This window comes from Motacilla alba, chromosome 7 (assembly GCF_015832195.1).
Source record: "Motacilla alba alba isolate MOTALB_02 chromosome 7, Motacilla_alba_V1.0_pri, whole genome shotgun sequence".
NCBI classification, from domain to species: Eukaryota; Metazoa; Chordata; class Aves; order Passeriformes; family Motacillidae; genus Motacilla; species Motacilla alba.
In genome coordinates, this window is record NC_052022.1 from 34,952,529 (window position 1) to 34,979,888 (window position 27,360).

The window sequence follows — 27,360 nt, forward strand, 5'->3', positions numbered from 1 at the left end:
GCTCTCACATCCAAGAAACACTTGGGGACAAGTTGCAAATGTGATTGAAGAGAGCCTAAAACATTTTTGGCCCAACTTTTTCCAGAAGGCTCTCCAAATTAATCTGCAAGGCAACAATACAAATGTGATGTAAATATTTTTTAAAAAGCAGTATTTTTGGTGTATCATCAATATTATCAATGCACTTTTACACAGAATTTGAAACAAGAGGATTGTTTTTTGTACCTCCATGAGACTCCTTGTGCTTAACATAAAGTTGACCTCAACTCTGAGATTCATAATGCCAGAATCCTTATGGATTCTGTGTGAAGGATCTGAGGGAAATGGAAGAGTAGCCATGGTTTTGAGTCTCAGCTGGCAGCAAAAAGACCTCAAAAGTACATGTTCTTCAGCACAGGTTGTACTACCAAGATATTCCAACTTAGCTGCAGTAGACATGTGCAGATCTGAAAATTAATTCCCCACGTAGTCAGCATATCTTGATGTTGTGTTCTCAATGTAAAAGTGTTGTTATCTTATTGCAAGAGTCCCAGACCTTCTCAGTGATTTCTCATGGGTAGTTCCTCTCCACACTGCTCCTTCTTCTTCAAAGCCCAGACAGCAACTGACTCTAGGTCCCAGTTCTCCTTGTCTTATAGGACTGTTCTTCCTTGTTGGTTACAGCTGTGAGTCAAGCCTGTTTCTGATCTTGGATAATTGGCCTGGCTGCAACTCTTTGGGGGCAAAGCTGCTTTTAACACATTTCTTATACTCTATTCCCACCACACCTTGATGCAATTCAGAGGAGGAGACTAACGCTGCTGCCCTGTGTTTTCTGTTTTCACACACAGTAAAGTAGAAGAGGCTCTCCTAAAAATGGAGAAAGAACGAGACTTCCATCGAATGAATCATAAGCGAGTGGTCCAGGAGAAAAACAGGCTGGTTTGTGAATTGAAAAGGTACAACCTGATTTTAGTTGCTATACATGTAGCATGAAATAGAATGTTTTGAATTGTTGCCTGATAAAGAGATAACACTAAGGAATCTGAAGTGAGTCTAGCTGCATATTGGTATGTGCTGGTAAACAGCAGCTCCGTGTGACCATTGTGCCACACAGATCAAAGAATTTCCACGTTGTGCCACACAGATCAAAGAATTTCCAATGATTTATTTTTGGTGGATTTTCTCTGATGCAACATGCAGTAATGAATACCTAGTATTTCTAATAGTTGGAAACAAAAACTGAGTTGTTTTTTTTTCTTTACACAGATCTTTTACCATAAATAGGTGATTTTTGTTTACAACTTTTGCCTGTTTTAATGGTAACTGATATCACACCAGGTTCAGAACCTTTGCATTCCTGATTCTCATAGTTGGCATTTTCTGTCATCTTGAACTTTCAGTAAGAAACTTGCTATGTTGCTTTGGTTGCAAATAAGCCCAAACCAGTCCATTGCTACTGAGTTACAGTGATTTTATTTCTAAATAGGAGCTGAGTTTAGAATCTTTTCTTCACATGTGTTTTAAAATAACCCTGGGCAGAGGCTTATCTGCATCTCCAGTCAATTCCCTGAGTTCTGTTGGTATTGTTATCCATCAGTGCCTGTAATAGCAGCTCTGTTTTCTACATCCCCACCCTTGGAATGCATGCTTGCTGATGCAAGGGAGCACTCTGCACTGATTTCTCCTCTGTGACTCAGCATTTTGCAGGATGCAGTGGTTCTGGAGCTGGTGGTGTCACCAATTTCTTGTCTGAATCTTAGTTTGTCTGAAGAGTTCAAGTGCATAAACATTCACAGTGTAATGTGTAGTGAAGAAAGAAATCAGGATTATATTATGACTGGTTTGTCCAGATGAGGATCTCATTTGGTAATCAGATAACAGCTGTAGTTCTCTTTCTTCCAGTGAAATACAATCCATCTGTAAGAAAACAAATTAGCCAAAATTAATGTGCAGTATGTGCATGAAGGATTGACAAAAGGACAAAATTGGACGGGTTGTTTTAAGATGTGACCAAACAAGCTGTGAATTCTCTTATTCATTGGTCTAAGTTTTTTTTTTTTCTCCTTTGTTGTGGTATTGCAGTTGGTTAGTTACATACTAAACAGCTTTGCTGTCTCCTCTGTGTTGACCTTTTGGTAATTTTACTCATTTGTTTGGGGAGGGGAAAAGTTGTGCAGGTATAAATCTGATTTAACTCATCTGTGAGGAATAATTTTTCCTCCTCTTGCTCACAGGCTGAAGGCACATTATGCATCCTATGAACCAATGCTGAAGCAGCTGTCAGAAAAATACCAGAATTCACTGACACAGAAAATGTTAACCAGTTTGGAGAGAGACAAAGCAGTGGGGCAGGTAAAAATGTAGTGAATACCACTTGCACAGCTGTAAGGAGCTTCTGCTTTTTGCTTTGGTAAATGCACAGGATATTTCTGGTAAAGCTTATGCAGCATTCTGAAGCAGAGTATTTTGTGGGTTTCATGATTTGGTGAAATATTAGCAGTGAAAGTATGTGAAACAAGGTGCCACAGAGTAATAAATGTCTGTGTGTGCTTGCTCAGTGCTGCTCTACATGAGCCAGCAGGTGTGATCTTCACACACATTCCCATGCTTCCCTCTATGCCTTGGGAAGAAGTTTATTTTAACTTCTTTTATTGCTGTTAATTATTTTATTATTTTCCTAAATATACACAGGAGTGACCTGCTAGTTTAGAAAAAAGATACATGAAGAGATCAGAGACAGTTTTTCTGTCTTGAGTGGAGTATTTGAACATTATTTTTTCTTCTCCAATCTTACCTGATGTATACAAGATATTCTGCCCCTTTGACAGGAAGCAGTATGAGCACAGGTAGGAGGGATGACAGAAAATTACCTTGCATGTGTTTAAGGAAAGAAATGCAAAAAAAAAAGAAAAAAACCCTACCCAAATTACATTTTATATGGATATATTTTATGCAATTATATTCCTGCGATTGTTTCAGCAATAGCATCAATTATATGGGGGTAAAATGAAAGGAATTTACCATGCTCACAGCTTCTTCTGATAGTCTTCATCTCTCATCTCCTCCTTTCCTCTGCCTCCAGTTTTTTTTCTGGTCACCTCAGGGCTTACTTATAAAACAGCGAGGATTAGATGTTTGAAATTTCAATAAAGAAAAGAAAATGCCCTGTAGAAAAAGGAAGTGTATGCCCATATGGAGTTCTGCTGAATCAGGAGTATGAAACATGGAACAGTTCCAATGCTGTGAAATTTCAGGAGTATATATATGTGTGTGTGTGTGTGTGTGTAGGACCTCTGCAGTTATGAACTGTATTCCTTCCAGAGCAATGAGTTTTTTACAATGCATAACACCATATTTTGTGACATTTGGTTGTGACGAAGCTGTAAGTCCTATTGTGCCATTAAATTTGAGCTCAGTGCAGTGACAGCAGTTCTAAAACTTGCTGGTGTAGTCAGAACCCTAGTATTCTCTATGTCTGCATTGTTTAATAGAGTTGTAAAAGTGTTTTGACAGATTCTGGGTGGCTTGTGTTCTATTGCATTGTTGCTCTAGGTCTTTCCAAAAATCTTGAATTAGGAGTTGTGTTCATAACTTAGAGACAATAATCCAGAGCTAAAAATTGTAGATGGAATTAATAAAGTACACCAGCATGAATTCTGTGTGTTGTGAACAGACACTTCAAAAGTAATGTTTTCATATTGCTTCCTCTTGTTCTTTTCTCTTTTTAAAATTAGGTTACAAGTTTGCAGGCTGCGTTAGAAAGTTTAGAGTCTGGAAATGCTAAGCAGATCTCTCAGACAAAAGGTAAAATATTCCCATCACCAGGCTCAGACTGCTTATGGTTTTTTTTTTGTTGATGTGATGCATCTCAAAATATGCTGTAACAGTAAGTCAAAAATACTTGCACTACGCTTTATCAGCTGACCTGGTGTCTGAGCAGCAGTTTTATCATTTGAATATATTATTCTGAAGTGTATTCACTAAGAGTGAGACTGCTGAAGGAAATGTTGGAATATATGACTAATTTGGAAGGACTTTGTCCTAGAAATCTATTTTGTCACTGATTTTGTTACTGTATCTGCTGATATTCCCTTTGATGTGTGTGTGCGTGTGTTCTTTCCCAGCTCACCCTTCAGAAAGCATACATTGTGGTCTGGAAACATTTTGAAAATCCTGGTATTATGAAATCCAGATTCTCATTTTTACAGAAGATTGCTAAGAGATACAATACCTGCTGCAATAGTATCTGTGTGGTACCACACTACTTCCAGATGTAAATTTTACATTATTTTTCCTAACTCCATCAGGAAAACCCTAGTACTTCTGCTTTCCTAAGTAAACTAAGATTGTGCTATCACATTCTCTGACAGCATCAATCCCACTAATAATTTTGAACCTATTTTTCAATTGCAGCCACATTTAATAATAAGATGAGTTTCAAAGAAACCAGGTTGCTTAAATTCTCCTGAAAATAAGTGGGATGGTGCAAAGGGGAAGAGGTGAGCTCTGTCCTGTGCCAACAGAGTATTCACATGTGAAGGGCATGTGACACCTGCCTTAGTCATGAGCAGAACTCCCATCAGAGAGAATTGTTTACTTGAAATTAGAGAACCCTAAAAATACTATACAGCTTCCAGGTGAAGAATATGTTCCAATTACGGCAACTTCAGTATCTGTTTGTTTTGTAGTTTGGGGTTTTTTTTGTTGTTTGTCTGGGTTTTTTGTTTGGTCCTCCCCCCCCCCCCCCCCCCCCATGTATTAAAGCCTAAACCTCCTTTGGCACTTGTGATACACCCCAGCCTTTGACAATAAAGCTTCATTAGTTCCCATGTTCATGGAATTACTACCACTGTGTAAAGTTCCTCTAGAAAACACAAGGCTGAGAAAAAGAATAGTAGGCACATATATTTATTTGGGGTTTTTTTTTGGTGTTTGTAGTTGAGTGAAGAGGCTAGGAAGCATTGCCTTCATTTCCCATTAAGATATACTCTGGCTTGAGGATTTGTAGTGTGGGATCTTCCCCGTGTGTTTTACAGTGTGCATGGATCTGTCTCCTTTTCACATTAAACATACTTTCATTTGTTGTTGGATTCTAATAATCACTCTCTGGCTGTTCAGCCTTGTTTATTCTCCAGAAATCTTGAGAGCATTTTGTAATACCAAGAAGTGACAAGCAAGGGAGCCATTTGATAAATAATTATATAAAAAAACCCTTGTCATTCTCCAAGACAAATTGAGCTCATCAGCCACCCACATGCTTCTACAAGTCTTAATTTGCTTCATACCTTGGGTATCATAAATTAATCAGTATTTCAATTCATTTTGTTTCAGTGCTTTGTCCTCTAATACTGCATAATTTTTATTGCCCTCTGTAGGTCACACTCATGTCTCAGTGGGTAATATTGTCTCTTTAAAATACTTTCTGCTGCCTCTTGAAAGGTGATCATATTCTCATTTGTGAGAGAGTATAACCCTGAGAAATGTGGATTTCTTGTGGATACTAGAGAAATGTTTGCTTAATTTTTTCTCAAAATTCAGGTTGCTGTTGGAGTTGGAAATCTGAGCTATAAGGAGACTTCCAGCTGCACTTTTCAGTCTTCTAGATGTTGAGTTAGAGGACAGCGCGCACCCAGAGTGGCAGATGGTCCTTGGCCAAGCTGAGCTGCCCCTCCTGGCAGGTGTCTGCTTTCACTGCAGTGCAGAGCCTGAGGGAAGGAGGAGGGCTCTGCCCAGCAGCAGGGGATTGCCCTTCACTGCTCCCGAGGCTGCATTTGTCCCACAGCCTGACTTGACTGTGGATCACCTGGAATGCTGGCTTGGCCAGAGGGCACTGAGAGTGCCTTTTAATTAGTTTTGGATTTGCTGAACTGTCAGGTTCTGCACATCTGCTCCAAGAAAACAGGACAGGAACTTTTTACAGGGGCGTGTAGTGACAGGGCAAGGGGAAATTGCTTCGTGCTGAGAGATAATAGGTTTAAATGAGATATTAGGAAGAAATTCTTCCCTGTGAGGGTGGTGAGGCACAGGGTGCCCAGAGAAGCCAGAAGCCCAGAAGGTGGCTGCCCCTTCCCTGGAGGTGTCCAAGGCCAGGCTGGACAGGGCTTGGAGGAAGCTGGGATGGTGGAAGGTGTCCCAGCCCATGGCAGAAGGGTGAAAGTGGATGAGCTTTAAGGCACCTTGCAACCCAAACCATTCAGTGATTGTGGGCTTGGTTTTAGTTTGGGGCTGCTTTTTTTTGTCTCTCTGAGTCATATAGTGCACAAAAAAGAACAAAGGGGAACTTCTTAGTATTCACAGTGAGTTTGCATTGTAAATTTGTATCTGGCAGCTAGGTAGAAAAAATTAACAGTACTTAATTTTAGGGCAACTATTCTCGACTTTATTACTCAGGCATTTGATGTGGGAGCTTTCATCCTGCTGCATTTCAAGCAATTGAAGATAGCATCCACAATACAGAGCATGTAATTTATTTACTAGCAGTTTTTGCTGTCTCACTGTCAGGCTGCTGTTCAGCTTTCTACAGAAGTCCTTCAAGAGAAGAACATCTAATAATTTTTAAGACACATAAAGAAACCTGATTCTTGCCTTGCTTGTTTCAAATTGATATGAAGGACATGTAGTAGTTGGAGAGGAGCTAGTTAGCAATTATTGTTAGGACTTTGTCATCCTAACATGAGGGCTGGTTCTCTCTCTCTGATGCCCACTTAGAAATCAGCTCTGAAAAAAAATTGTACTTTGAGTTCAGATTACTTTTTAAAAAGTAATGGATTTTTTTTTCTTTTAAAGGAGATTTGCATTAAAAACTGGTTGTGTTTTAAATCTGGTCCTTCCTGATAGGGTAGCAAGATCATACACAGAGGAATCTAATTATCAAAGTGGGAGAGCTGGTATTTTATTTAGGGTATTGGTGTATACTTACAGTGCTTGCACTCTTCCTTACAGATCAAAACACAGTGTTAAGTGATGCTCTGAAAATAACTCCCTTTTGCCTGCAGGAGTTTAGCAGTGTTGATTGTGGCTTGCTTATAAACCTAAGTGAACACTGCTATGGCAGCTGGTTCTAAACATGTTCTAAAACTGCTCCTTGCTCAGTACTCTTCTTGTATTTTCTAAAAACAGCAGCTGCTTATTTATTACCCAATTATATTCAGAAGTTGAACTCAATGAGTTTCTTTGCTCATGGTTGAATTAACTCATTGCTAAGACTGTTAACTGTGCTTTTCCTTTCCTTGATCTGATGCAATTGCAGTTAGAAGGTCATGCAAAAAGAAATTTAAAATTAGCCTCGTTGTGCCCATTCCATGTGGAATACAATTAGAATAGAAAATCTTTGAACCTAAGCTGTTGACATCTAAGTGCAACAGTTCTTTGGAACTCATTCTTTCTTTTTTTTCATAGTTACTGACTTTTAAAGCTCCAGAACTGTCAGAACACTGTTGCTTTATAGGTATGTGTATCTCAAAAGGACCAACAAACCAAATGCTCTGTGAGCAGCATTGCTAGTGGATAGCAGTTACTAAGTGAGTAGAAGGTGTTAGACATACAAACCAATTTTGCTGTTTACTTTTCCTCAGAGAAAATTATTATTCAGGATATCTATGACAGTAGCTTCAACTTTTAAAACACTTAGAATACATAAATACTAAAGTTTTTCAATCCAGGCATGGTTCTTTCCACCAGTTCCAGTTGTACTCAGGTTGGATATACAGGGAGGTTTTGTGTTGCTTGATCTGGTTTTTTTTTTTCCTCAAGAATGGAGGGGAATATTTGGGATTTTTTTCCCTGCTTTAAGTCATCAGGTTTGCATTTTGGTGTAAAGATCTTAATAAAACCATTTTACAAGAGCAGTCATTTAGAAATGTGTAATGTGAAGTACATTTATTTCAATCTGGATTTTAGCTGTATAATGTGTCCTTTCAATCAGAGATTTTTTTTTTCCAAAGAACTGAAAGGGATGTAAGTGCCCAAATCCTGTTGGAAATCAGTATTACATTCTTTTTCATGTACCCATGTGCATCCAACAGAGCACTGCAACAAGATACAGGGATCCCAGAGGGCTGTGCTTGGATTTGTGTGAGCTGCCCATGCAAAGGCTGTCAGAGAGCAGTGTCCTTTCTGCCAGGTCCTGGCAGATGCCTTGCGCTGTACTCCTCATCCTATCCCTTTCAACCTTTGATGATTTTAAGCTGTGTTACCTGCTCAGGATTTCTTTGCTGAGTTACCTATTCATCAGGAATTCCTTGTTTGAAAGGTTGGCAGAAAAGTGCAGGGCAACAAAAGGAATTGTGGAACAAAAGGAATTCTGTGAATCAGAATATTGCATTGGTGGTGGATAGTGGATAGGATGCAGTGAGCTGATGTTTCCTGTGGCTCTGAGGGGTGTGAAAGAATGCATCCATTTCCCTGTGACTCTCTGTGTACTGCAAGATTGTTGCATTTTTAGGGCCAAGTCTGGGCTACCCTTCAGATAGGATGAAATAATTTGTGGAACAGAGATACATGTAGCCCTGGAATACTTTATATGGATGACACAGTAACCTGAATATCTGCTTAGTTGAAGTGGTGTTTCTTTGAGAATTTCACCTTTCTTGCTAATATGAAGTAAGGAGATAGCTTCCAGAAGCGTAGATAAAAAGCATTCTGATGATATTTCTCTTGGTTTTATTTTATAGTAGGCCATTATTGTACAAGGAAGAAAGACTTTGAAGGTCCCACCCAGAAAGCTCTTCGGGAAGCCAGGCAGCAAAGATTCCTTGTTGTTGCAAGCTCTTCCTGCGATCCAGATGAAGAGGCAGAGAAGACGGGCAGGAGAGATCTAAAGGTATTGTGTTCTTCCCAGCTGTATCAGTCCTCTTTGTACAGGTGAAAGACATCTATCCAGTGTGATTAAAAGAAGACCTGCTTAGCTGAAGTAAATAGGACAGGTAGGTAACAAGTTTTGGCTTTTTTTAAATACACGTTTCTATCACAATTAAATTTTCAGGGAATTACAGGAACTCTTGATTAATTGAAGCTAGCAGTCTGCATTTTGAGAATCCAGTCCTAGCAGAGGAGGAGCACTGGCTGTAATTGCTTCTTGCTCTGTTGTGTTTCTTTTGTCACTTGAGAAATCCTGATGTGTTCCATAATGCTTGCAAACTTCTCCAGCATTTCATTCTGTTCCAGCTGGAACTAATAGGGACAATATTTGCAAGACTAAGGGCAAAAACCTGATAGCTTCCTAATAGTAATTTCCTAATAGTAATTTCCTTCCTTCTAAACCTGAGTATACCAGATGTGAGTTACTGCTTCAGTTTGCAAGTTGTGCAAAATCAAAATTAATTCCTGATTGAATATTTTCTTTTATTATGGAAAAGAATGTTTACTTTATTCTGATTGTTTTATTTATTGAGGTTGCATTTTGGGGCTACATAACAACGCTTTTTGTTTTTTCATATTAGGGTAAACATTTTAATATCTAAAATTTCAGAAGCTCCCAAAACTGTTACACTGCCCTATTTTTGTTTGAGAACTACAGTTAGAGTTTAAACTGTGAGGAAAAAAGCTTTAGTTGATGATGATGTAGTCAGAAGTAACTTCAATCTTTCCCTTTCTCCACAAGAATATGTCCATGGTAATTAATTTTTACAGGTTTCTGTCTGGCTTTGCAAGAGCGTTTCATCTGTTTCACTTTGGCAGTGCACCTCTCCACGGACAAACAAACCATTTTACTTCTGCTTTCAGTCTTTTTTCTGCTCCTGAGCCCTCAAATAAAAAATCTATATCTGTCTGTACCTCTTCTGTTGCCTACTGAAGCATTTTTCATCATGTATAACAAAAATTTCTCCATGCTGTCCCCACACCTATTAGTATCTGAGTATTAGTATTAGTATCTGAGGCATGTGCCAGTCAGTCCATCTCCACGTTCCCTGATTTTCATGCAATGGTGAAAATCTTCCATGCTAGACTCTTAGAGGCACCTCCTCTCTTCATTCTGTCTTGTGAACAGATACAATTTCATAATGCAAGAAGAAATCATTTTTGTGTTTCTGTTTCTACTGAAGTCATCAGGATTTTTATGGAAGACTTCAGCAGAGTTATGCTTCACCCCCAAAATAAAAACTCTGCACAGGTAGTGTGCCTGTCTGGCTCTCGTTCTTTGAAATTCATGAGCACAGTTAGTTGACTGGTTCTGGCAAGCATCTGTGTTTTTACAGGTCTTATGTTTCCCAAAGGAGTCCCACCAGAGGCCCTGATGTCTTTATTTAATCAATGGATTAGAAAACTGGGCTAGTTCCAGAAATAAGGCATCAGAAAATAAGGGCATGTTTGAGTTTTCCATGGCTAAGCAATAGTCTAAAACTTTAGGTGTGGGATTAGCATCTCTTCCAAATGGAACAATAGTTCTTTTTCACTTCACATTTCCTGGATCTATTATTTCTAAATATTTCATTTCCTCTAATAAAGGATTCCAGCTTGGATAGTGCATGTGAATTGCTGTTTAGGATGTAAGAAATAAATGACAGAGGGAATGATCAATGTCTAGAGTGCAAAGAGGTGAGTTAAAATTGTGTTTAAAACAGAAGAGACAGAACTCTGTCCTGTGGTGCACATTTATTGAACTACAGTTCTAATCCAATGTATTGAATTAAAATAGTGTGTTCTTATTCAAGTGTTTAAGTGTCTGAAGTATTTGTCCCCATCAAAAGGATGAGGTTTAAAGGAGAGCCTTCCCTTTCTTGGGTGAATTTCTGTGATACTTGGAATCAAGCTTGTGTGGTGTCTCATCTCCTCTGACCTATATCAAAAAATCAAGTTCTTCTGTGTATTATGTAACTTAGATACTTTCTTAAAATGATTCAATGTGAATGAGCCTGAACATCTACTGAAAAGTGTTCCATAAGTCATTTCAATGTTTTATTGGGAAGGGTAAAATTGGTTTACACATATTGAGATGATGATTCATTTAAATTTTGCTTATACCACAATGGAACTAGGAATCAGAGCACGAATTTGGTCAGTTCCATGGAGTTTGGTGAGGAATATATAGAAGAAATAAATGCAATTGAAATCCTGCATTTGCATATACATTTACAACAAAATAGAGAAAAAGAGAACAGAAGATGTGGAAAATCAAGTGTTTAGGTGTCTGAAGTATTTGTCCCCATCAAAAGGATGAGGTTTAAAGGAGATCCTTCCCTTTTTTAGGTGAATTTCTGTGATACTTGGAATCAAGCTTGTGTGGTGTCTCATCTCCTCTGACCTATATCAAAAAATCAAGTTCTGCTGTGTATTATGTAACTTAGATACTTTCTTAAAATGATTCAATGTGAATGAACCTGAACATCTACTGAAAAGTGTTCCATAAGTCATTTAAATGTTTTATTGGGAAGGGTAAAATTGGTTTACACATATTGAGATGATGATTCATTTAAATTTTGCTTATACCACAATGGAACTAGGAATCAGAGCATGAATTTGGTCAGTTCCACGGAGTTTGGTGAGGAATATATAGAAGAAATAAATGCAATTGAAATCCTGCATTTGCATATACATTTACAACAAAACAGAGAAAAAGAGAACAGAAGATGTGGAAAATCAAGTGTTTAGGTGTCTGAAGTATTTGTCCCCATCAAAAGGATGAGGTTTAAAGGAGATCCTTCCCTTTCTTAGGTGAATTTCTGTGATACTTGGAATCAAGCTTGTGTGGTGTCTCATCTCCTCTGACCTATATCAAAAAATCAAGTTCTGCTGTGTATTATACAACTTAGATACTTTCTTAAAATAATTCAATGTGAATGAACATGAACATCTACTGAAAAGTGTTCCATAAGTCATTTAAATGTTTTATTGGGAAGGGTAAAATTGGTTTACACATATTGAGATGATGATTCATTTAAATTTTGCTTATACCACAATGGAACTAGGAATCAGAGCATGAATTTGGTCAGTTCCACGGAGTTTGGTGAGGAATATATAGAAGAAATAAATGCAATTGAAATCCTGCATTTGCATATACATTTACAACAAAACAGAGAAAAAGAGAACAGAAGATGTGGTAGATCTAGGTAAAATTCACCATCTAGTATTGTCAAGCCTGCTTCAGTAAATGTAAGTGAACTTTTAAAGCTTACAAAAGTTTATACTGAGCATGTTATCCAATTTATAAGTTCAGGCACTTGGATTATATCCCATTCAGTAAAAAGCCACTATATTGTCATGAGAATGTATCCTTGAGACAAAATTATAAATGTTTGTATTATGTACTGTTACATAGCAGTGAACTATGGTGATGGAAATGATTTAACATCTCTTCTGTGTCTGGTAGCTAAACAGTGATCTAACAAATGCCTGTGCTGTTAAGTAGATGCAAATATGAGTCATAGCTGAGCTGGAACATTTACTTCAAGGACAGACATATATTGTGTTACTGCAATATCCTGTAAAAGCTGGCATGTCATTTAAAACACGGAGTCCCTTTGATGTGAAGTTTGTCACTGAAACAGTAAGTGAAAAAGCAACAGGGTTTTTTTTCCTCAGAGAATGCATTATCCTGACTTTACAATCTTTGTTATGAGACTGAATGAAATTCTAGTAGCAGACAATTAGTCTAAACTATTTACATATCTGGCCCTTAATAAGCCACTATCAATAGTAGAAGTAGTCATAGATTAAGAATGTGCATTGAGTACTACTTTAAACATTTAAATTAATTAAAATGCACTCACAGGTCATTAAAATTGTAGAGAACCTTTGATAATGTGAATTTCATTATGCTCTTGAAAACTTTCCTATTTTTATTCTCTCAGGTTCCTTTCAGAGTACATTCTGTGTTTGATTGCTTTTAAAAGTAATCTTAGCAGGACAATTGCAGCTTCTTTATGTTCACTAAATTATATTTCTACTTGTATTACAACCCACTTTAATTTTCTCAAGTTTTACTTGCTGTAAAACTTTATCTAAAGGTGTGTTGGACATTTCTGGAGTTCAGGAATTATCTGTTTCTGTAGAACAGATTTTGCAATTATGGCCATTGTGTATATTAAAAAATAGAGATGCAAAATCCAGGGATCATACAGATATGGCTTTTGTAATTAATAAGACTATGGGTTAAAATATCAAATGGGTACATGTATTACATGAAGTTTCTCCTCAGTTCTATGGAAAGAAGAGTACAAAATTGACAAGAACTGCTGTTCCTGTGCTCTCAAGTAGAAGAGGAGATGAAACCAGATGATTACGTAATCAGATTATTGAGTTTGAATATAAATTAGCGCAGGTGTATTGGGGACAGAATTGGAAAGATGCTCCCAAAGTAGTTAGGAAGGGTCGTAAATGAAACAGACAATCACTTTGTGTTTGTAATAATGTGGCTGAGAAAGCACTGGTTTGGTATTCAGAAGAGAGTAGGTGACTGACAGATAATAGTGGGAATGCTTATTTCTACAGGCCTTCCCTGGGATAATGAAACTGCAGACATGGAGCTAAGGAAATTGATACAAGTTACCCAAATATAAGACTGCAGTCTAGATAATAGAAAAGAAAATGCAATGTCTGTGTCTCAAATGAGATTAAAAGTAAAAGCTAAGAAATCATAGACTAGACACTATAATTTACATTCCTAAGGAAGCTGGAAGTGTGTAACTGAAATTTTACTCAGTATCTGCAAGAAAGCAGGGAAAGAATTAACTGGGAAAATGGGTTTGCAAGGAAAAATTGTTTAAATCCAGTCTACATTGCATCCATGGGAGGATAAGAGGTACCATGGATAACATACAAGAGCACTTAGGTTTTAAAAAGGCTTTGGATAGTGTCTCACAGTTTAATTCCTGTGAACAACTGTGGAAATTTGGAATGACAATTTTTTTTTTAAATTAATGGAAAATAGATTAGGAACATGCAGATACACTGAAGTGGTTTTTTTGCAGGGATATATTGTCCTTAATGATCTGGAAAATGGAACAGAAAAAAAGCTGACAGAATTTGCAGGGCAAGTGGCCTGGGTTTGGTGGGGCTGGAACAGCAAGTGCAGCTGAGGACAGGAGTGGAATGCCAAAGCTGACCTCTTGGAGAGCTGATCCAAAGAAATAACAGACAGTGTAAGAAGAGGTACAAAGCTCTGCCTTAAAAAAATGATCCAATGTACAAATAGAGATCTGGAAGATTAGAAAGACTTGATCATTGGCTTTTAATTAGAGTGGGCTCTAGGGCATGTAGTGTAAACCAGGCTTAACATGAGTTGAAAACCACATAATATTGTGGAATAGCTGAACACTGTGCTGCAGTGTAAACCAGGAATATTGCCTGGAGCATGTGGCATATTCCTCCTGCTAATTTCACATGGCATGTGCCTTTGGCTGCAGTTTTCTGTGCAGTCTGATCACAGCTCTTCAGGAGACAAGTAGAGCATCTACACCAGAGCAGTGAGAATGATTAGAAGTCAGTGGAACTGTCAAAGAAAGGGTGAAAAGTGAAATTGGGTAGTCTATAGAAAAGAACCCTAAGGGGAGACAGGATGCATCCTTAAAATAGAAAAGAATTCTGGTTAAAAAATCATAAATAAAACCAAAACAAATCCAAAATTACAAAACAACTTGTTAGAACAAGTAGTAATAAAGTAGAAATTCAGTAAGAGTCATTCAGAATACAGTGGGTGTTAAGCAGCAAAGAAAATGTATATCCTTATAATATGATGCCTCTTTACTTGCAGAATTAATGTTCTGTGACTCAAATGTATAGAGTATCATCCAAGATTAACTGGGTGTAATCTAAAATGTGTCCTTTAGTTGGTTTTGATAGAATTTAATTTAAAAGAATTACGTGTTTTGTTAGGCAATTCTGTATTTTTTAAAAAAAATACTTTTGCTATGGACTTGAAAATGGTAAAAAGAAAGCTACTTTTTAGGTGAAATTCATGCTTTAAAAAAAAAAAAAGGCATGAATGTAATTGTCTATTGTATTCTGTAATGTAATGGATAATGTGATGATGGCTTTAGTTTTAGGACTTGCTCAAATGTCTTTAAAGATGTTGGGCCTACATGGAGAAAATGAGAAAGTGCTTCAGAATGTTAGCTCCAAAAAAAGCTACAGAGGAAATACTCATTCCGTTGCAAGACTGAATTATAAAGACAACTTATAGAATTTTCCATCCACCTTTGGAGCTTTGTTAAATGGAGACATCCAATGCCTTGCACTCTTAGTAGTAAAATTGTTTCTGTAAGCCATTGGTAGTTGATAAAAAATATCTAACAGAGCATCCAAAGGCTTTTCTTTGTGCTGAAGAACAAGGCTTATTTTGAGATACTGCAGGCTGCCCTGAATAATAAAGTAACAGGCCCCCAAGATGGAGAACCAGCACAGATAGTTGTTGGCAAGTAAGATTCATTTGGTTCTAATTCTAATTGTACATAGGCTTTTCACATTCCTCTATTTCTTTCTGTATTTAGTGTCAATAATGACAGATTTTAGAGCTGAGACTGTGAATCTCGCTCTTGCTATAGTCACTTGCAAAAACTGCTGAAAAATAATAGAATTACTGGTTTTTGTATGCAGATCTCCTGAAAGAGGGATGTACTGGAACTGTATTTAATTGAAGAAAATCCTTGAGTTCTCTTTGCAGAGAAGATAGAACAGATATAAAAAAATTGCATAAGGGCTTGAAAATGTTTGGTTTTCTTTGCTTTTACAAATAGCTGCTGCTGTCTTCCTCAGGACAGACAAACGGAGAGAGTAAGGAATTGTGATGTGCAGGGTTTCCTTCATCCCTCAGAGTTCCTGCAGCACTTTCCCTCATTCTGGCTGGGCTGTAGGATGGGATTTGACTCTGCCTGAGTTCAGAGAGAACTTTGCAGAGGCACCAGAGGCTCCCTGCAGAACCCTGCAGAGCAGGAGGTGGGATGGTGCTTGCACAGCTGCTGGTCACGTCAGCTCTGTTGGCCTTTGAGACCATAATTAAGCAATTTCATTAACTCAGGACCAACACTTTGTTTTCCCTTTAATTAAAGTGTCAAGACCTTAACATTTCTCTTGGAAACCAGGTGGGAATTGTGGGGGAAGAGGAGGAGAATGGTTTAGTTGTGCTTGTTTGTTCACTGACAGGTGTTCGGTGCTTACAGCCCCCGAAGGGAATTCTGCCAGTATGACGTATCTAACAGTGCAATTCCAGTGCTCTTTGGAATGTTCAACTTCTGCCAAGATCCCCATTTCCTTCAAGGAAGCAGAGGCACTAACTAGCAGAATGTGTAGAATGCCCTACACAAGACATAAATAGTGTTGGGTACCTCAGCTACAATGTTGGTGCAAACTTCATTTCACTTGAAAAATGTCCATGGTTTTTAGAAAGTGCTTTTTCTTGTGGGAGACCAAAAAATACCTGAATTCCACAAAGGTCTATTTCCAATTATAATTCCTCTATTTTTTTTTCCAAGGTCTGTTTCATAATGCAAAGTTTATGATGCAGGAGTTGGGAAGAGTTGTGTAATAATTTGCAAACTCTTCATACTAAGTTTTAATTTTCAAATCAATGATTTGCTTGGTGTTTTGGGGTATTGATAAAACATATAAAAGTGTTAGTTGTAATTGATACACAACTGCAAGTCAAAATGTTCGGAATGGTAATTGTATTTGAACTGGGTAAATAATCACCACTGTTTTTAAAGGAGTATTCTACCAGAAGTATTTGCAGTCTACAGTTCAGTGGTTAACGGTAGCTTGGTATTCATGGATGTGGCTAAAAAGGCAATATATGAACTAATGTTTGGTATACTTACACAAAAATAGTAGATTAAATGAGGCCAAACTTAATACTAATTAGGTTTGGTGGGTTTTTTTCCCATTTTAATGTAGTTCAGCTAAAGTTATTAATGGATAAAACTAGATCCCTTTCAAATTAGTGAAATGTGATTGAAATATGAAGTAAGTGCTTAGACCCCCAAATTCTGGAGGGAAAAGCTCAGGTGCTGACTGTGGTATTTATATTTTAAATTAATATTCTGCAGTAAGTTATGGATTTTGGTGTTTCAATCTTTTTTTTCCAATATTTAAACAAAGCTTTTGCATATGTCAACATCACTTTAAGTAAAATGAAATTCAACATTAGCATTTCGTTTTCATGGTAACAAATCTCGAACATACCCTAAGAGCTCTGGCACTGCTCACAGTGTTCAGGGTTGTTTGTCTTGTATATTCAAACAGCACTTCTGGGAGTGGAAAGTAAAATCTTAATTGTTTCTGTTTAAATACAATGAAATGAAATAAAATACTAAGTCTTTACTCCAAACAGTTTATGAATTAATAATCAGAGCATTTCCTCCAGACAATGTGACACTGTTTCATTGGAGTGTCACATACTATGAGGATAATGTTAATGGGTCACAGGCCTCTTTGTAATTGGATTTCCAGTTTGAGTCCAGGCTTGACAGGTTTGATCATGATTAAAACTAGTTGTTGTATAATCATGGATCAGTTGATCTTACCTGCTCTTACATGCAGTAAGCAAAGGGAGGCTGAGGTTGGGCAGATTTCTGCTGGAGCCCAGCCTGGAATTATGTCTATACAGGTGGGCTCTTACACCAGAGGAGCAGAAATAATTCATGTGATGCTCAGACAACAAAGGCAACTCAGATTTGTTTCCACTACATCAACCGCTTTGTAAAGCACAGCTGCTAAACAATTTTGTGGACACATTAGGAATCGTCTCATATTCAAATTTGTTTGTTCAGAAGTGCAGGTTAATGTCTCACTGTGGAGTTTGGCCATGATCTCTGAGCTTGGGGACTACAAGGCACAATGAGTCAAGTGGTTTAAGTGGTTTCACAGCTCATTCAGAAGAATGCTGTTTTTCCCTGTTTCCTTTCTGAAGTCCTCTCTCCTCCCTAGCAGCTCCACATCTCTTTCCTACCTCTGCTCTTTGTAAATTCTCTAAATCCTTTCCGTTAAGGTGCTGAATGACAAAGTTTGAACACACAAATTTGAAAGCCTAGTTACAGAATTCTGTTACTTGGAACAAAGGCCACACCGTGCTGGTGTGACAGCAGAACACCAAATACTTAGTACACAGTTTCAGTTTGCATTTCTTTTGTATGTTTTACACCATAGCTCTGTATTTATTGTTTCCAAGTGTTTATCTTGTGTGTATATATAGTTCAGATCATGTGCTATATACTGTAAATTAACCAAAGCAGATCAGCCAGTCAGACATTTATAATTTACTAGAAATTTGAAGCTGTTTCTATTTTTGCAGGAATCCTTCACTTACTGTACAAAGCAGATCTCCCTCATGTTTCTGTAGCACCTGCAAAGAAATTGTTCTCTTGAAGTAGTACAGCAAAAACTGAGATTTGCTATGATGTAAATCTCTCAAGAGTTCATTCCCACAGAAAAAGATATAAACAAGAAAAAAATTACTATGCAAAATGACAGTTCATAGTATTTTAAAAATCTGTAGTCATTAAAAATATTTAGTTTACCAGTGGTATTTGTTAATGTGAAAATGTCTACACTATATTTCCACACTTCTGGTGTGTAATAATTGTAATTTTTTAAAAATTCTGTTTAGATTACTTAGCTCTTGTAGATAATTTAGGAACAATGCATATAGTTGTGACATGTCAGTCTGGAAAGGATGTTAGCAGTAGTAGAGGAATTCACAGGCCTCCTTCACTCTTGGTGTAGAAATTGTTCTGTGCTACAAGATGTACATGCCCTGGCTTGAACCCAGCAGACAAATAACCAGAGAGTCATGGTAATGTAATACTTAAAAATACCCCAATTGTATGTTTTAACAGAGATCACAGGGTGGGTTAATGTGAAGATACTGTCCTTGGTTTTTCAATATTGCAAATCAGAAAAATAGTAATGAAGATAGAGATGAAATAGGAAGTATGTTTGCTTTTAAAAATTATCATTTGAGAGAGGAATCCTCATTTTGAGTATATTTTTTACCTGGATTTTTTTTTTTTTTTGATGTACAGTCAGCTGTTGAGCAATTGGCTTTATCCAAACAGTAGTGATTGGAAAGAGATGTTCTCTTGAGTTGCATGCTAGAAGGCTTTGGCAGCTGTTTATTCTGCTGCTCCTGTTCTGTTGTTGGCTAAACTTCCCTTGCTCTGACCCTGCCCCTCCAAACTCACGGTTCATGACCAATTCCTGCCTGCCACCAAAGCTGTGGAGAACAGTGTGTGCAGGCTTGCTTTGATCTCAAAAATCCACCCAGGCTAAAAATAATTTGGGAAATAACAGTGAAGAGAAGCTGACGGGGTTTTGTTGGAATAATTGTTTATTTATAGAGTTTTGTTCTATTTTAATGGAAGACATCCTATTATGTACTAGTTAAGTGTTTTATTGCACAGTTTATAAATAGAGTGAGAGGGGGAAGGCTGACAATATTTGGAGCACATTTAAGGATAATTGGAAAGGTCTTGTGTTGTGTTTGATAACTCCTGTATTGTTTTTAAGAACACAGCCACACAAGCTAATACACTCACATATTTTGTTAGCCTTGGTGCTAAGTTAACTGATTTTTGGTCTGGGAGTCATAGCAAGGAGCTCTTTACAGTCTTTGTAGTTCATTTCCATTTTTGTCAGGATGCACACTGAGTAAGCTTCTAGCCACCATCTGGCAACATGTGTGAGTGGAGAGCCTCAGCGGCAGTAGAAGAGGCTGGCTGTGCCAAGGCTGTGGCTGGGAGCTCAGTCAGAACATGCCAACACCTGTGCAGGGGACTATTCTTATCAGCTGTGTCAGCTGCTCTGCAAGGCTCCAGACTGGCTCACATTTTATACCTTTTGAAGTGGTCCTTTTCTGTTTCTTTGTATTAAAAAGTTTGGGCTTTTAAATAATTTGTGAACATCAGGGAAGCTTTCAAATTAGAGATTTGGAGGTGTCAGTGTTGTTCCTGACATTACAAGTCATAAGTTTATTACTTTTAAAGATCTTTTTATAAATTGAATGAATTCATTGTGAATTTCCTGTCAGAAGTAAGTTACTGTAACAAAGGTAATGAGAGGAAACAAGGAAAGGGTAACCTTTTTGCCCCGCTTTGCAGCCAAATACATTTGAGCATCACTTTAGTATGTCACTGATTGTTCCAGCCATGGCACAGCTGAGATTTGACTTTATTAGTCCTCTCTTTTTGGTGAGTCTGTATCACTAATTTGGCTACTATTTTTAGCTACACAAGTATGTGCCTGTGAGAGGTTGATGTACTTGTAGTCCGTGTTGTCTTCTTAGAGCTGCTCACCCCATCACTGAATGCCATTTACCAAGGGATTTTAACCTTTCAGGTACTTTTTTTTCTCAAAATAGTGTCCATACATTCTGCAGTTATTAGTATTTCAAGCTCTGCAAAGGTGTCCAGGTTCCCTCCATGGAAGTTAGTAGGAATAGGTCATGGAATCATTGAATGGTTTGAACTGGGAGGTACATCAGATGCCTAAATGCTTTTGAGAATTTAGGGCTTAAGACTGGGTGGATAATATTGTCTAATAAATTTTCTAAGCTTAAATAGCCAGCTTCTGTTTTGAGTCAGCTATCATTATATAGTGTTGCACTGTAAATTAATTTTCTCTGGTAATTAGTATCATAACAATCAGTTAAACAGATCTAATGGTGCCAATGACAAGGTTCCAATTTCCTGCCACTATTTTCTCCCTTCTTCTTCCAGTCTTTGCAGAAATGAATCCATTTTCCTGGTGGTACTTGTTTTCTCCTGGAATGATGAGGTGGACAGGATGGCTGTGGGTTCAGATCCATGCTCTGCAGTGCCAGGGAAACTGGATGTGCATTAACATGTGTGAGGCACAGGATCTGCTGGGCTTAGATCAGTATGTTCCAGGACATCTTTTCCCATTCCCTCCAGAGTAGATGACAATTTCTGGGGGGCCTTTCAAGTTTGGGATGATTCTTACAGAATCCTCACAGCCTTTCTACATCTGAGACAGAATGCTGATGGAATTGTTGAGGAATTCAAAAAGTTCAGTAAGTCCAGGTTTATTGAACAATGGTCAAAATTTGTCTGCCTCTGCAGAGGACTTTCATGGTGTGCATTTCTTCTGCAGTTATCCTGTGACCATTGTGTAGAAGGGTTTTCTCCAGTCCTGCTCAGGTAAGGCAGTGTTTGGGGGGCTGGGGTTTGTGAAAGCTGTAATTCTGTTGCTGTGATAAAGACATTGCTCAATGAATTACTGCAATTTACCTTTCTGCTGAAGCATGCATGCAAGCTACAAGTACATATATATATATATAAAATATAAAAACACAAAAATATAATAAATAAACAAATATATAAATAAATAAATATATAAATAAATTATAAAAATAAATAAATAAATAAATATATTAGGTGTCACTGCAAAAATAATTGGTTATATATCTGCACCTTCCATGCAGTGGTTTTTCTGTAGAAATTTGAAGTGCTGCTCTCAGCTGATACTTTGAAGTTTGCTCTTTGTGGTTGTTTCTTCCCCCTAGCCCTCTGAGGAAATATCCAGGTAAATCTGTGCTGTTTCATCCCCATGTGCTTTTTGCATTGTTCTGACTGAACTGTTTTAATCCTCTAATTAAGAAGAAAAAACCCTGAAATTTTCAAGTGATTTTGATTATTCTGTAATTGTAGCAATGCATCTTCTGCTTTGTTCTTTGCATTTCCTTTAGATTCTGAGTTAGAAAAGGAGTTTTTGGAGAGACTGTACCCATCAGTTGGATAGAAGCTTCCAAAAATGTGTCTAAGCCCTATTGAGGTTACAGGCACACACAAATAGTGAGTTTGTATTGGCAGCCATATCTTGGGTGAAAAAATCCAACGTAGCCTAATTTTAGCATAGAAATGTGGAGTTAGGACCCCACTTCTCAAACATGATTAATTAACCTCTATTAATTATGCTCTTGCGACATTATATATATATATTTTAAATTATTTCTGACTCAAAAGAGACATCAAACCCCTTGAATTTCACTCAGTGCAGTAACATGTCTGACTTTCAGTTCAAAACTTGGTACCAGGGAAAGAACTAGAAGTTTTTTAGTCTTGATACTATTTTGGATAGTTTGTTAGTAATTGAATGTAGAATAGGTGTTTTTAGAAGAGACTTCTTAATTTTTAAATGTTTTTAAAATTTTTTTTTGTTCTGAATAAATAAAATAGTTTTAAGAAACTACTGGTAAAAATATAATGCTGAGAGAATGATCAGAGATGCCTTAATCCCTTTTTTCATTACCAGTATATATAAAGTATAAGTTTTTTTACACACCAGAGTAAGGATGTGTGCCTTTAATTGTAGGAATGATAGAAATGGAGAGGAATGATGTCTGATGTGTTTGTGAGCATTAGTTTATGTAGTTGAACTGCAGTGCTGAATGGGCCCTCTATTTTCTTCCATAGCACAACAAAAAAAAAAAGAAAAAAAAGAAGATCTTTAATATCTAAGCAATTGCCAGTGTGATTCCAGTCAAATTCTCCATCTGGTCTGGAGGCAGAGTATTACTGAATTTTTCATCAGTTAGAAGCTGGAGACTTTATTAGGATTTCCTTCAGGGCATGTACTAAGGCAGTCCAGTGGTGCAGTTTATGGCTTAAACATTACAGGCCTTGTATCTGATGTGCAGTAATAGCTGTGATCACATAGGAAAGTTGTTTAAAAACAACTTCAAATGCTTTTAGTAACTGCAGCTCCTTCGAGTAGAAAATGTGATGGTGGTTTTCCAGATTTACTCTTGCCAGATTTTGCCTTCAATATCTGCAGAGGGGAGGCAGAAGCACAAGAACAAGAAATGAGGTGTTGATGTGACAACTAAGGGTAGAAATGAAAGGTAAGAAGGAACTGACAGGTGAGGCAGAACACTTTGAGCTGCATGGTAATGGGAGTGGGACTGAAAATGGGAAAGGTGGCAGTGCAGGTTCTCTCTTTGTGCATAACTGGAATAAATATGTTCCACAGAATTTTCCACGTAGCATAGAAGTACCCAGGAACGTATGGAAGCTGGAGAGGAAATAAGAGTGAAAGTTCACGAAGGACATGGCAGATGACTCTGAACTGCAAGTCAACCAAGAATGAGGCAATGATACAGATTCTAGATCATAAATAAGGGGAGAGAAGATTATGGTTTAGAGTTTTTGAGGACAGAAAGTAGAGGGGAAAAAAGCAAATTAATTTGTGAGTGGAAAGGGGTAGTGGAATTTGTGTGTTGTGAAATCAACAAAGAGTGATAGGATTTCTGATACAGGGAGAACATGGGCAAGAGAAATGTAATTTGCCTACTCCTTTCCATTTGGGTTTGCTCTAAAGAGGAATGTGTTAAGGTGGATTGTTATCCTAAGGCTTTTACTAAAGTCATAGAGAAAGGTACCGAGAAGATGAGGTAGGAGCTGGACATTTACTAAAAAAAAGGTTATTTCATACAATACAAGTCCGAGTGAAATTCAGATTTAGAATTAATTACATTTCTGTGTGTTGTTGTGGTGGGTAAGGGAGAGTCCTCCCTGCTCAGGCACAGTCAAAGGGCAGTTAGGCATAATTCTGTAGGCAGGGAATCAGGGATCAAGGCAGGGTTTGAACCTCTGTAGGTTCTGAAGAATTGGGAAAGTTAGAAGAAAAAGCTTTTGCTAGAGGAGTAGATGGAGGAAACAAAAGTAATAATTTACTATATAAAGATAGTTAAAATAAATTGAAAGGGCACATTCCTAAAAAGCTGGGAGTTATGCCCTGTTTGCACCATTTACTTATTTGATTTTTCTTCAAACTGATTTTGCATGGTGCTAGGCCCTGTGTGCTCTACTGAAGAATTCCTTGGAGTGTTTGCTTCTAAGGCGGCTTTTCCCCACTAGCATCTCACTCCTCTTATCTCCAGATTGTCTTTGGTTTATTTTTATCCAGACTTATCTTTAGTAATGGCTCATGAATTAGCATGGGGGGGTGCAGCCTCTGATCAGACAAATTGTCCATTTTTCTGGGTATTGTTGGGCTGTATCCCTTTCTGTTGTAGATTTCTGGTGGTGTCTCTGCAAGCATCAGGCTGCAAACTGTGGTCACTGAATTTTGTGGGGTTTTAACCATTTGTGTTTTAATCCTGGCTGTACCATCACCCTCTGAGTCCACATAGAAATATTGATAAATAGCAGTCTTAAAAATTAGTAAAGCGCATTCTTCACACTCATCCTGTGCTGTAGCTGCTGGTGAGTGAAATTTGACATCTCCAGTGAAAGCTTTGCAGCTGTTATGGCAGTGCCCAAGTGCCTAAATTCAGAATGAAATTGGAAGTTGTCTTGAATCTCACCGTGGATGAACAGTTGGGAAGAATTGGTTTCAGATATTCCCTCTGACTTGGCCAGAGAGGATGGAACAGAGAACTTCTGTGTATGAACAGGTTTGGAGAGATACTAAAAAAAAGTATCTAAAAAAAATAGTACTAAAATAGTACTAAATAGTACTAAAAAAATAGCCCCTAGTTCCATCTCAAACTTGTGTGGGTTTAAGGGGCTAAGGGTAATAAAAAGCAATAAAAACTGTTGCTTAGATTCTTTCTAAGGATATATGATTCTGAATACAGAAGAAGAACAGATCCATTGGGTAAACAATTACTGTTTGTCAGAGTAAAATTCATTTTAGGTCTCCATGCCATCTGTGCTAACCCACATGAACAAATTGCCTTTCTATTGAGAGTACATGGGCTAGGTTTCAGGCATTGAATAAAATCCTGTAGTTTCTGCTATCCCACTTGAAAGCTCAGTGTTTCAGCTTTGTAACTTGGGAGTCAGGTGGTGATAAACTTATTCTGGTTTTTTGTCTCCTTCTGTTGTAAGAAATTGTCGCAGGGAGATTGTGCCAGCAATCTGTGGTTACTTTCAAAACTATATTTAAAATGTAAAAAAGTGCCTCAAGAAATGGAGAAACAAACTAATAGAACTGAAAACTATAAATAATCAGCTACAATCAGTGCAAATTATCCCATGACTGTAGAAGATACAGTTGTAGAATTGTACAAAATCAACCTAAATAATGTTGCTAGTATGTTCAAGTCTGACATGAAGCCTTAAATGGAGAAAAATCAAATGTATTAAGAGATTTTTTTTCTTATAAACTATTTAGCATTTTTATGTGACTTGGGGGAAAAAAAGAATCTCAAAAATGTGATTTGTGTTTGAGTTACTGATAAATTTATCCAATGACAGACTGGTGAGGTCTGTTTCCATGAGGAGGGGAAGTCTTGATCACTTGGTAAATGAAAGAGAAATAAAAATATACTTTCCTTACTATGCTTTTAAAGTTCACAGAATCATAGAATAGTTTGGCTTTGAAGGGACCTTTAAGGCCATTTTTCCAACCCCCCCCTACAATGAGCAGGGTAATCTTCAACCAGAAGAGGCTTAATTAGGGTGTTCTTCATCATTGACTGTGACAAAGGGGACAAAATGTACTCTTAGTAGCAGTGTTTACTTAGCAGACAGAAGTAGAATAGAATTTAGTAGATGAAAATTGAATCTAAGGACATTCTGGGTAAGAAATAGAGTTGGTTTTTAATAGAGAATGTAGTTAGGCGTTTCACAAATGTACTGGCAGTTACAGTCAATCCTTCAGCCTTGAAAAAATGGACAATTTATAAATTATGGGGTTTTTTAAAGCTGTGTCGACCTTAAGTAGAAATTTAGTTCAGGGAAGTGCAGAGGCCTGGGTTTAATGTGGTCCAGAATCATTTACAGACTGCAGCCATTTTGGGTCTGGTTTCATATTCTGCCTTGCTGACTCTGGAGCAGACTGACTTCATCACACCTTCAGGCCCTTCTAGCAGTTTCAGTTTCACTGCTGGCATGTTTGTGAAGTCAGCCTGGCTGTACCCCTTTCATATTCTTGCTGTATCCACTTCTGCAGTGCTGCAAATATTTCTGGTGGATCACAGTGATAGATAACCAGCTTTATCACTGTTTGATAAAGTACTTATTGCTTACAAGTACAGTAATCAATTAATTAGCTCTTTATTATAAAGAATCCGTTTCTCTGCAGTATTGACAAGCTGATAGCTTTGTACCTGCATGTCAGAGTACTCTTACAGCTTTGTTTTCATTATTTCTCATTATGTGGAGCTTGGGATAATGGTTACTGGCTGTCCTGAAACGGAGGCAGGATGATGAAGTGCCAAGGGGGGGGAACATGGACAGCATCTGTAAGGCATAATTGCAAATAAATCAATAACTAATGGCCCCTGAATGTGTTTACCAGTTCATTGTAGTGATGTATGGAGCTCTGCAAACCCTGGGTGCCTTATAACAGTTATTGAGATGATTACAGTGGGTACTTTGGCCCTGGCAGAAATTAGTGGATCCAGGCTACTGAGAATATAAACACAGTTTCTGAGCTTCCCGACAGGGCCTGAGAAGCAGAGTAGATACTTGAGGAAAAATAAAATTTGTTTGTTAATATTTGGAAAGTGAATAAAAGAATTGCAACATTTAGAACTTAATTGCACCCCTAGCATTTATGTTTGGATATTACTAGTGGTAGGAGAGCCTTTGGGAGCAGGTATTTTTTCTCTTGTTAAAAGTGCAGGTGAGATCATGTCAAAAGAAATAATTTTTTTTTTAAAGGGTTTTTCCACAGTCTTTCACAGTACATGTTTTTGAAATAAAATCAAAATGAATTCAGATAAGCTGTCCTCTGGAACATCTGTGGATGAATGGACAATCTTGTCTTGTTTGTACTGATGCTTTCTTGGAGAAAATCAAGGCATCTAGATTTTTTAGTTGATTCTACAGTAGGATACTTCTGTGGTAGAGAAAATTTACATTAATCACTACGAAAACTAAAAAAAATATATAAAAAGATACAATATTGCAACATATTTTGGAGTATGTCAGAAAACTGAAGTAACTTGATGTCTGTCATTTACTCAGCATTGCCTCTTTAACATGATGAATTATGTGCAGCCTGTGCTGCTGTAGCTTAAAATATTGCTGCTGTTTGATTGCACCATATCAAAATTTAAATCTACAAAATAAAATTATAATTGTAAGAGATCTGTATTTTATTGCACTGTTGTTTATTTCAACATTGATCATGGTCATAAATGTGGTTGATTTTCAAACATAGGCCTTTTAAAGGAAGGGATAGGGAACATCTTTGGGAATAGCACATGGTTATTTGTGACTTAGAAAACTGCCATGAAAATGGATTGCATGCCTCATATAATGATAATTTATTGCAGCATTTTCATAGATGTTTTTACTTCTTGCAGGATGATCAAGCTGAGCTTTGTAGCAGTGTTTGCAGTTGTTTATGCAAGATTAAGTTATATACATAGCTGTGTGTACATCTCTGTTGTATGAACATATTGGTTAATTAGCTGTGAGACATGTAATGGTGTTTTGAAAAACAAACAGGAGCACGTTCTGCTGTTACAATGTGGTGATG

The 27,360-nt window shown here is 37.5% G+C and overlaps 1 protein-coding gene across 2 annotated transcripts in view; it reads left to right on the forward strand.

Moving 5' to 3' along the window:
- The window catches only part of SPAG16 (sperm associated antigen 16), a 365,639-nt gene that overhangs the window by 17,029 nt on the left and 321,250 nt on the right, over positions 1 to 27,360 (forward strand). The window contains exons 6-9 of one of the 2 annotated variants that reach the window (XM_038143348.1): positions 831 to 938; positions 2,217 to 2,334; positions 3,717 to 3,786; positions 8,655 to 8,803. In XM_038143348.1, the coding sequence (XP_037999276.1) occupies positions 831 to 938; positions 2,217 to 2,334; positions 3,717 to 3,786; positions 8,655 to 8,803 (445 nt within the window). The remainder of the gene's footprint in view (positions 1 to 830; positions 939 to 2,216; positions 2,335 to 3,716; positions 3,787 to 8,654; positions 8,804 to 27,360) is intronic. The other variant, XM_038143349.1, reaches the window with a different exon arrangement.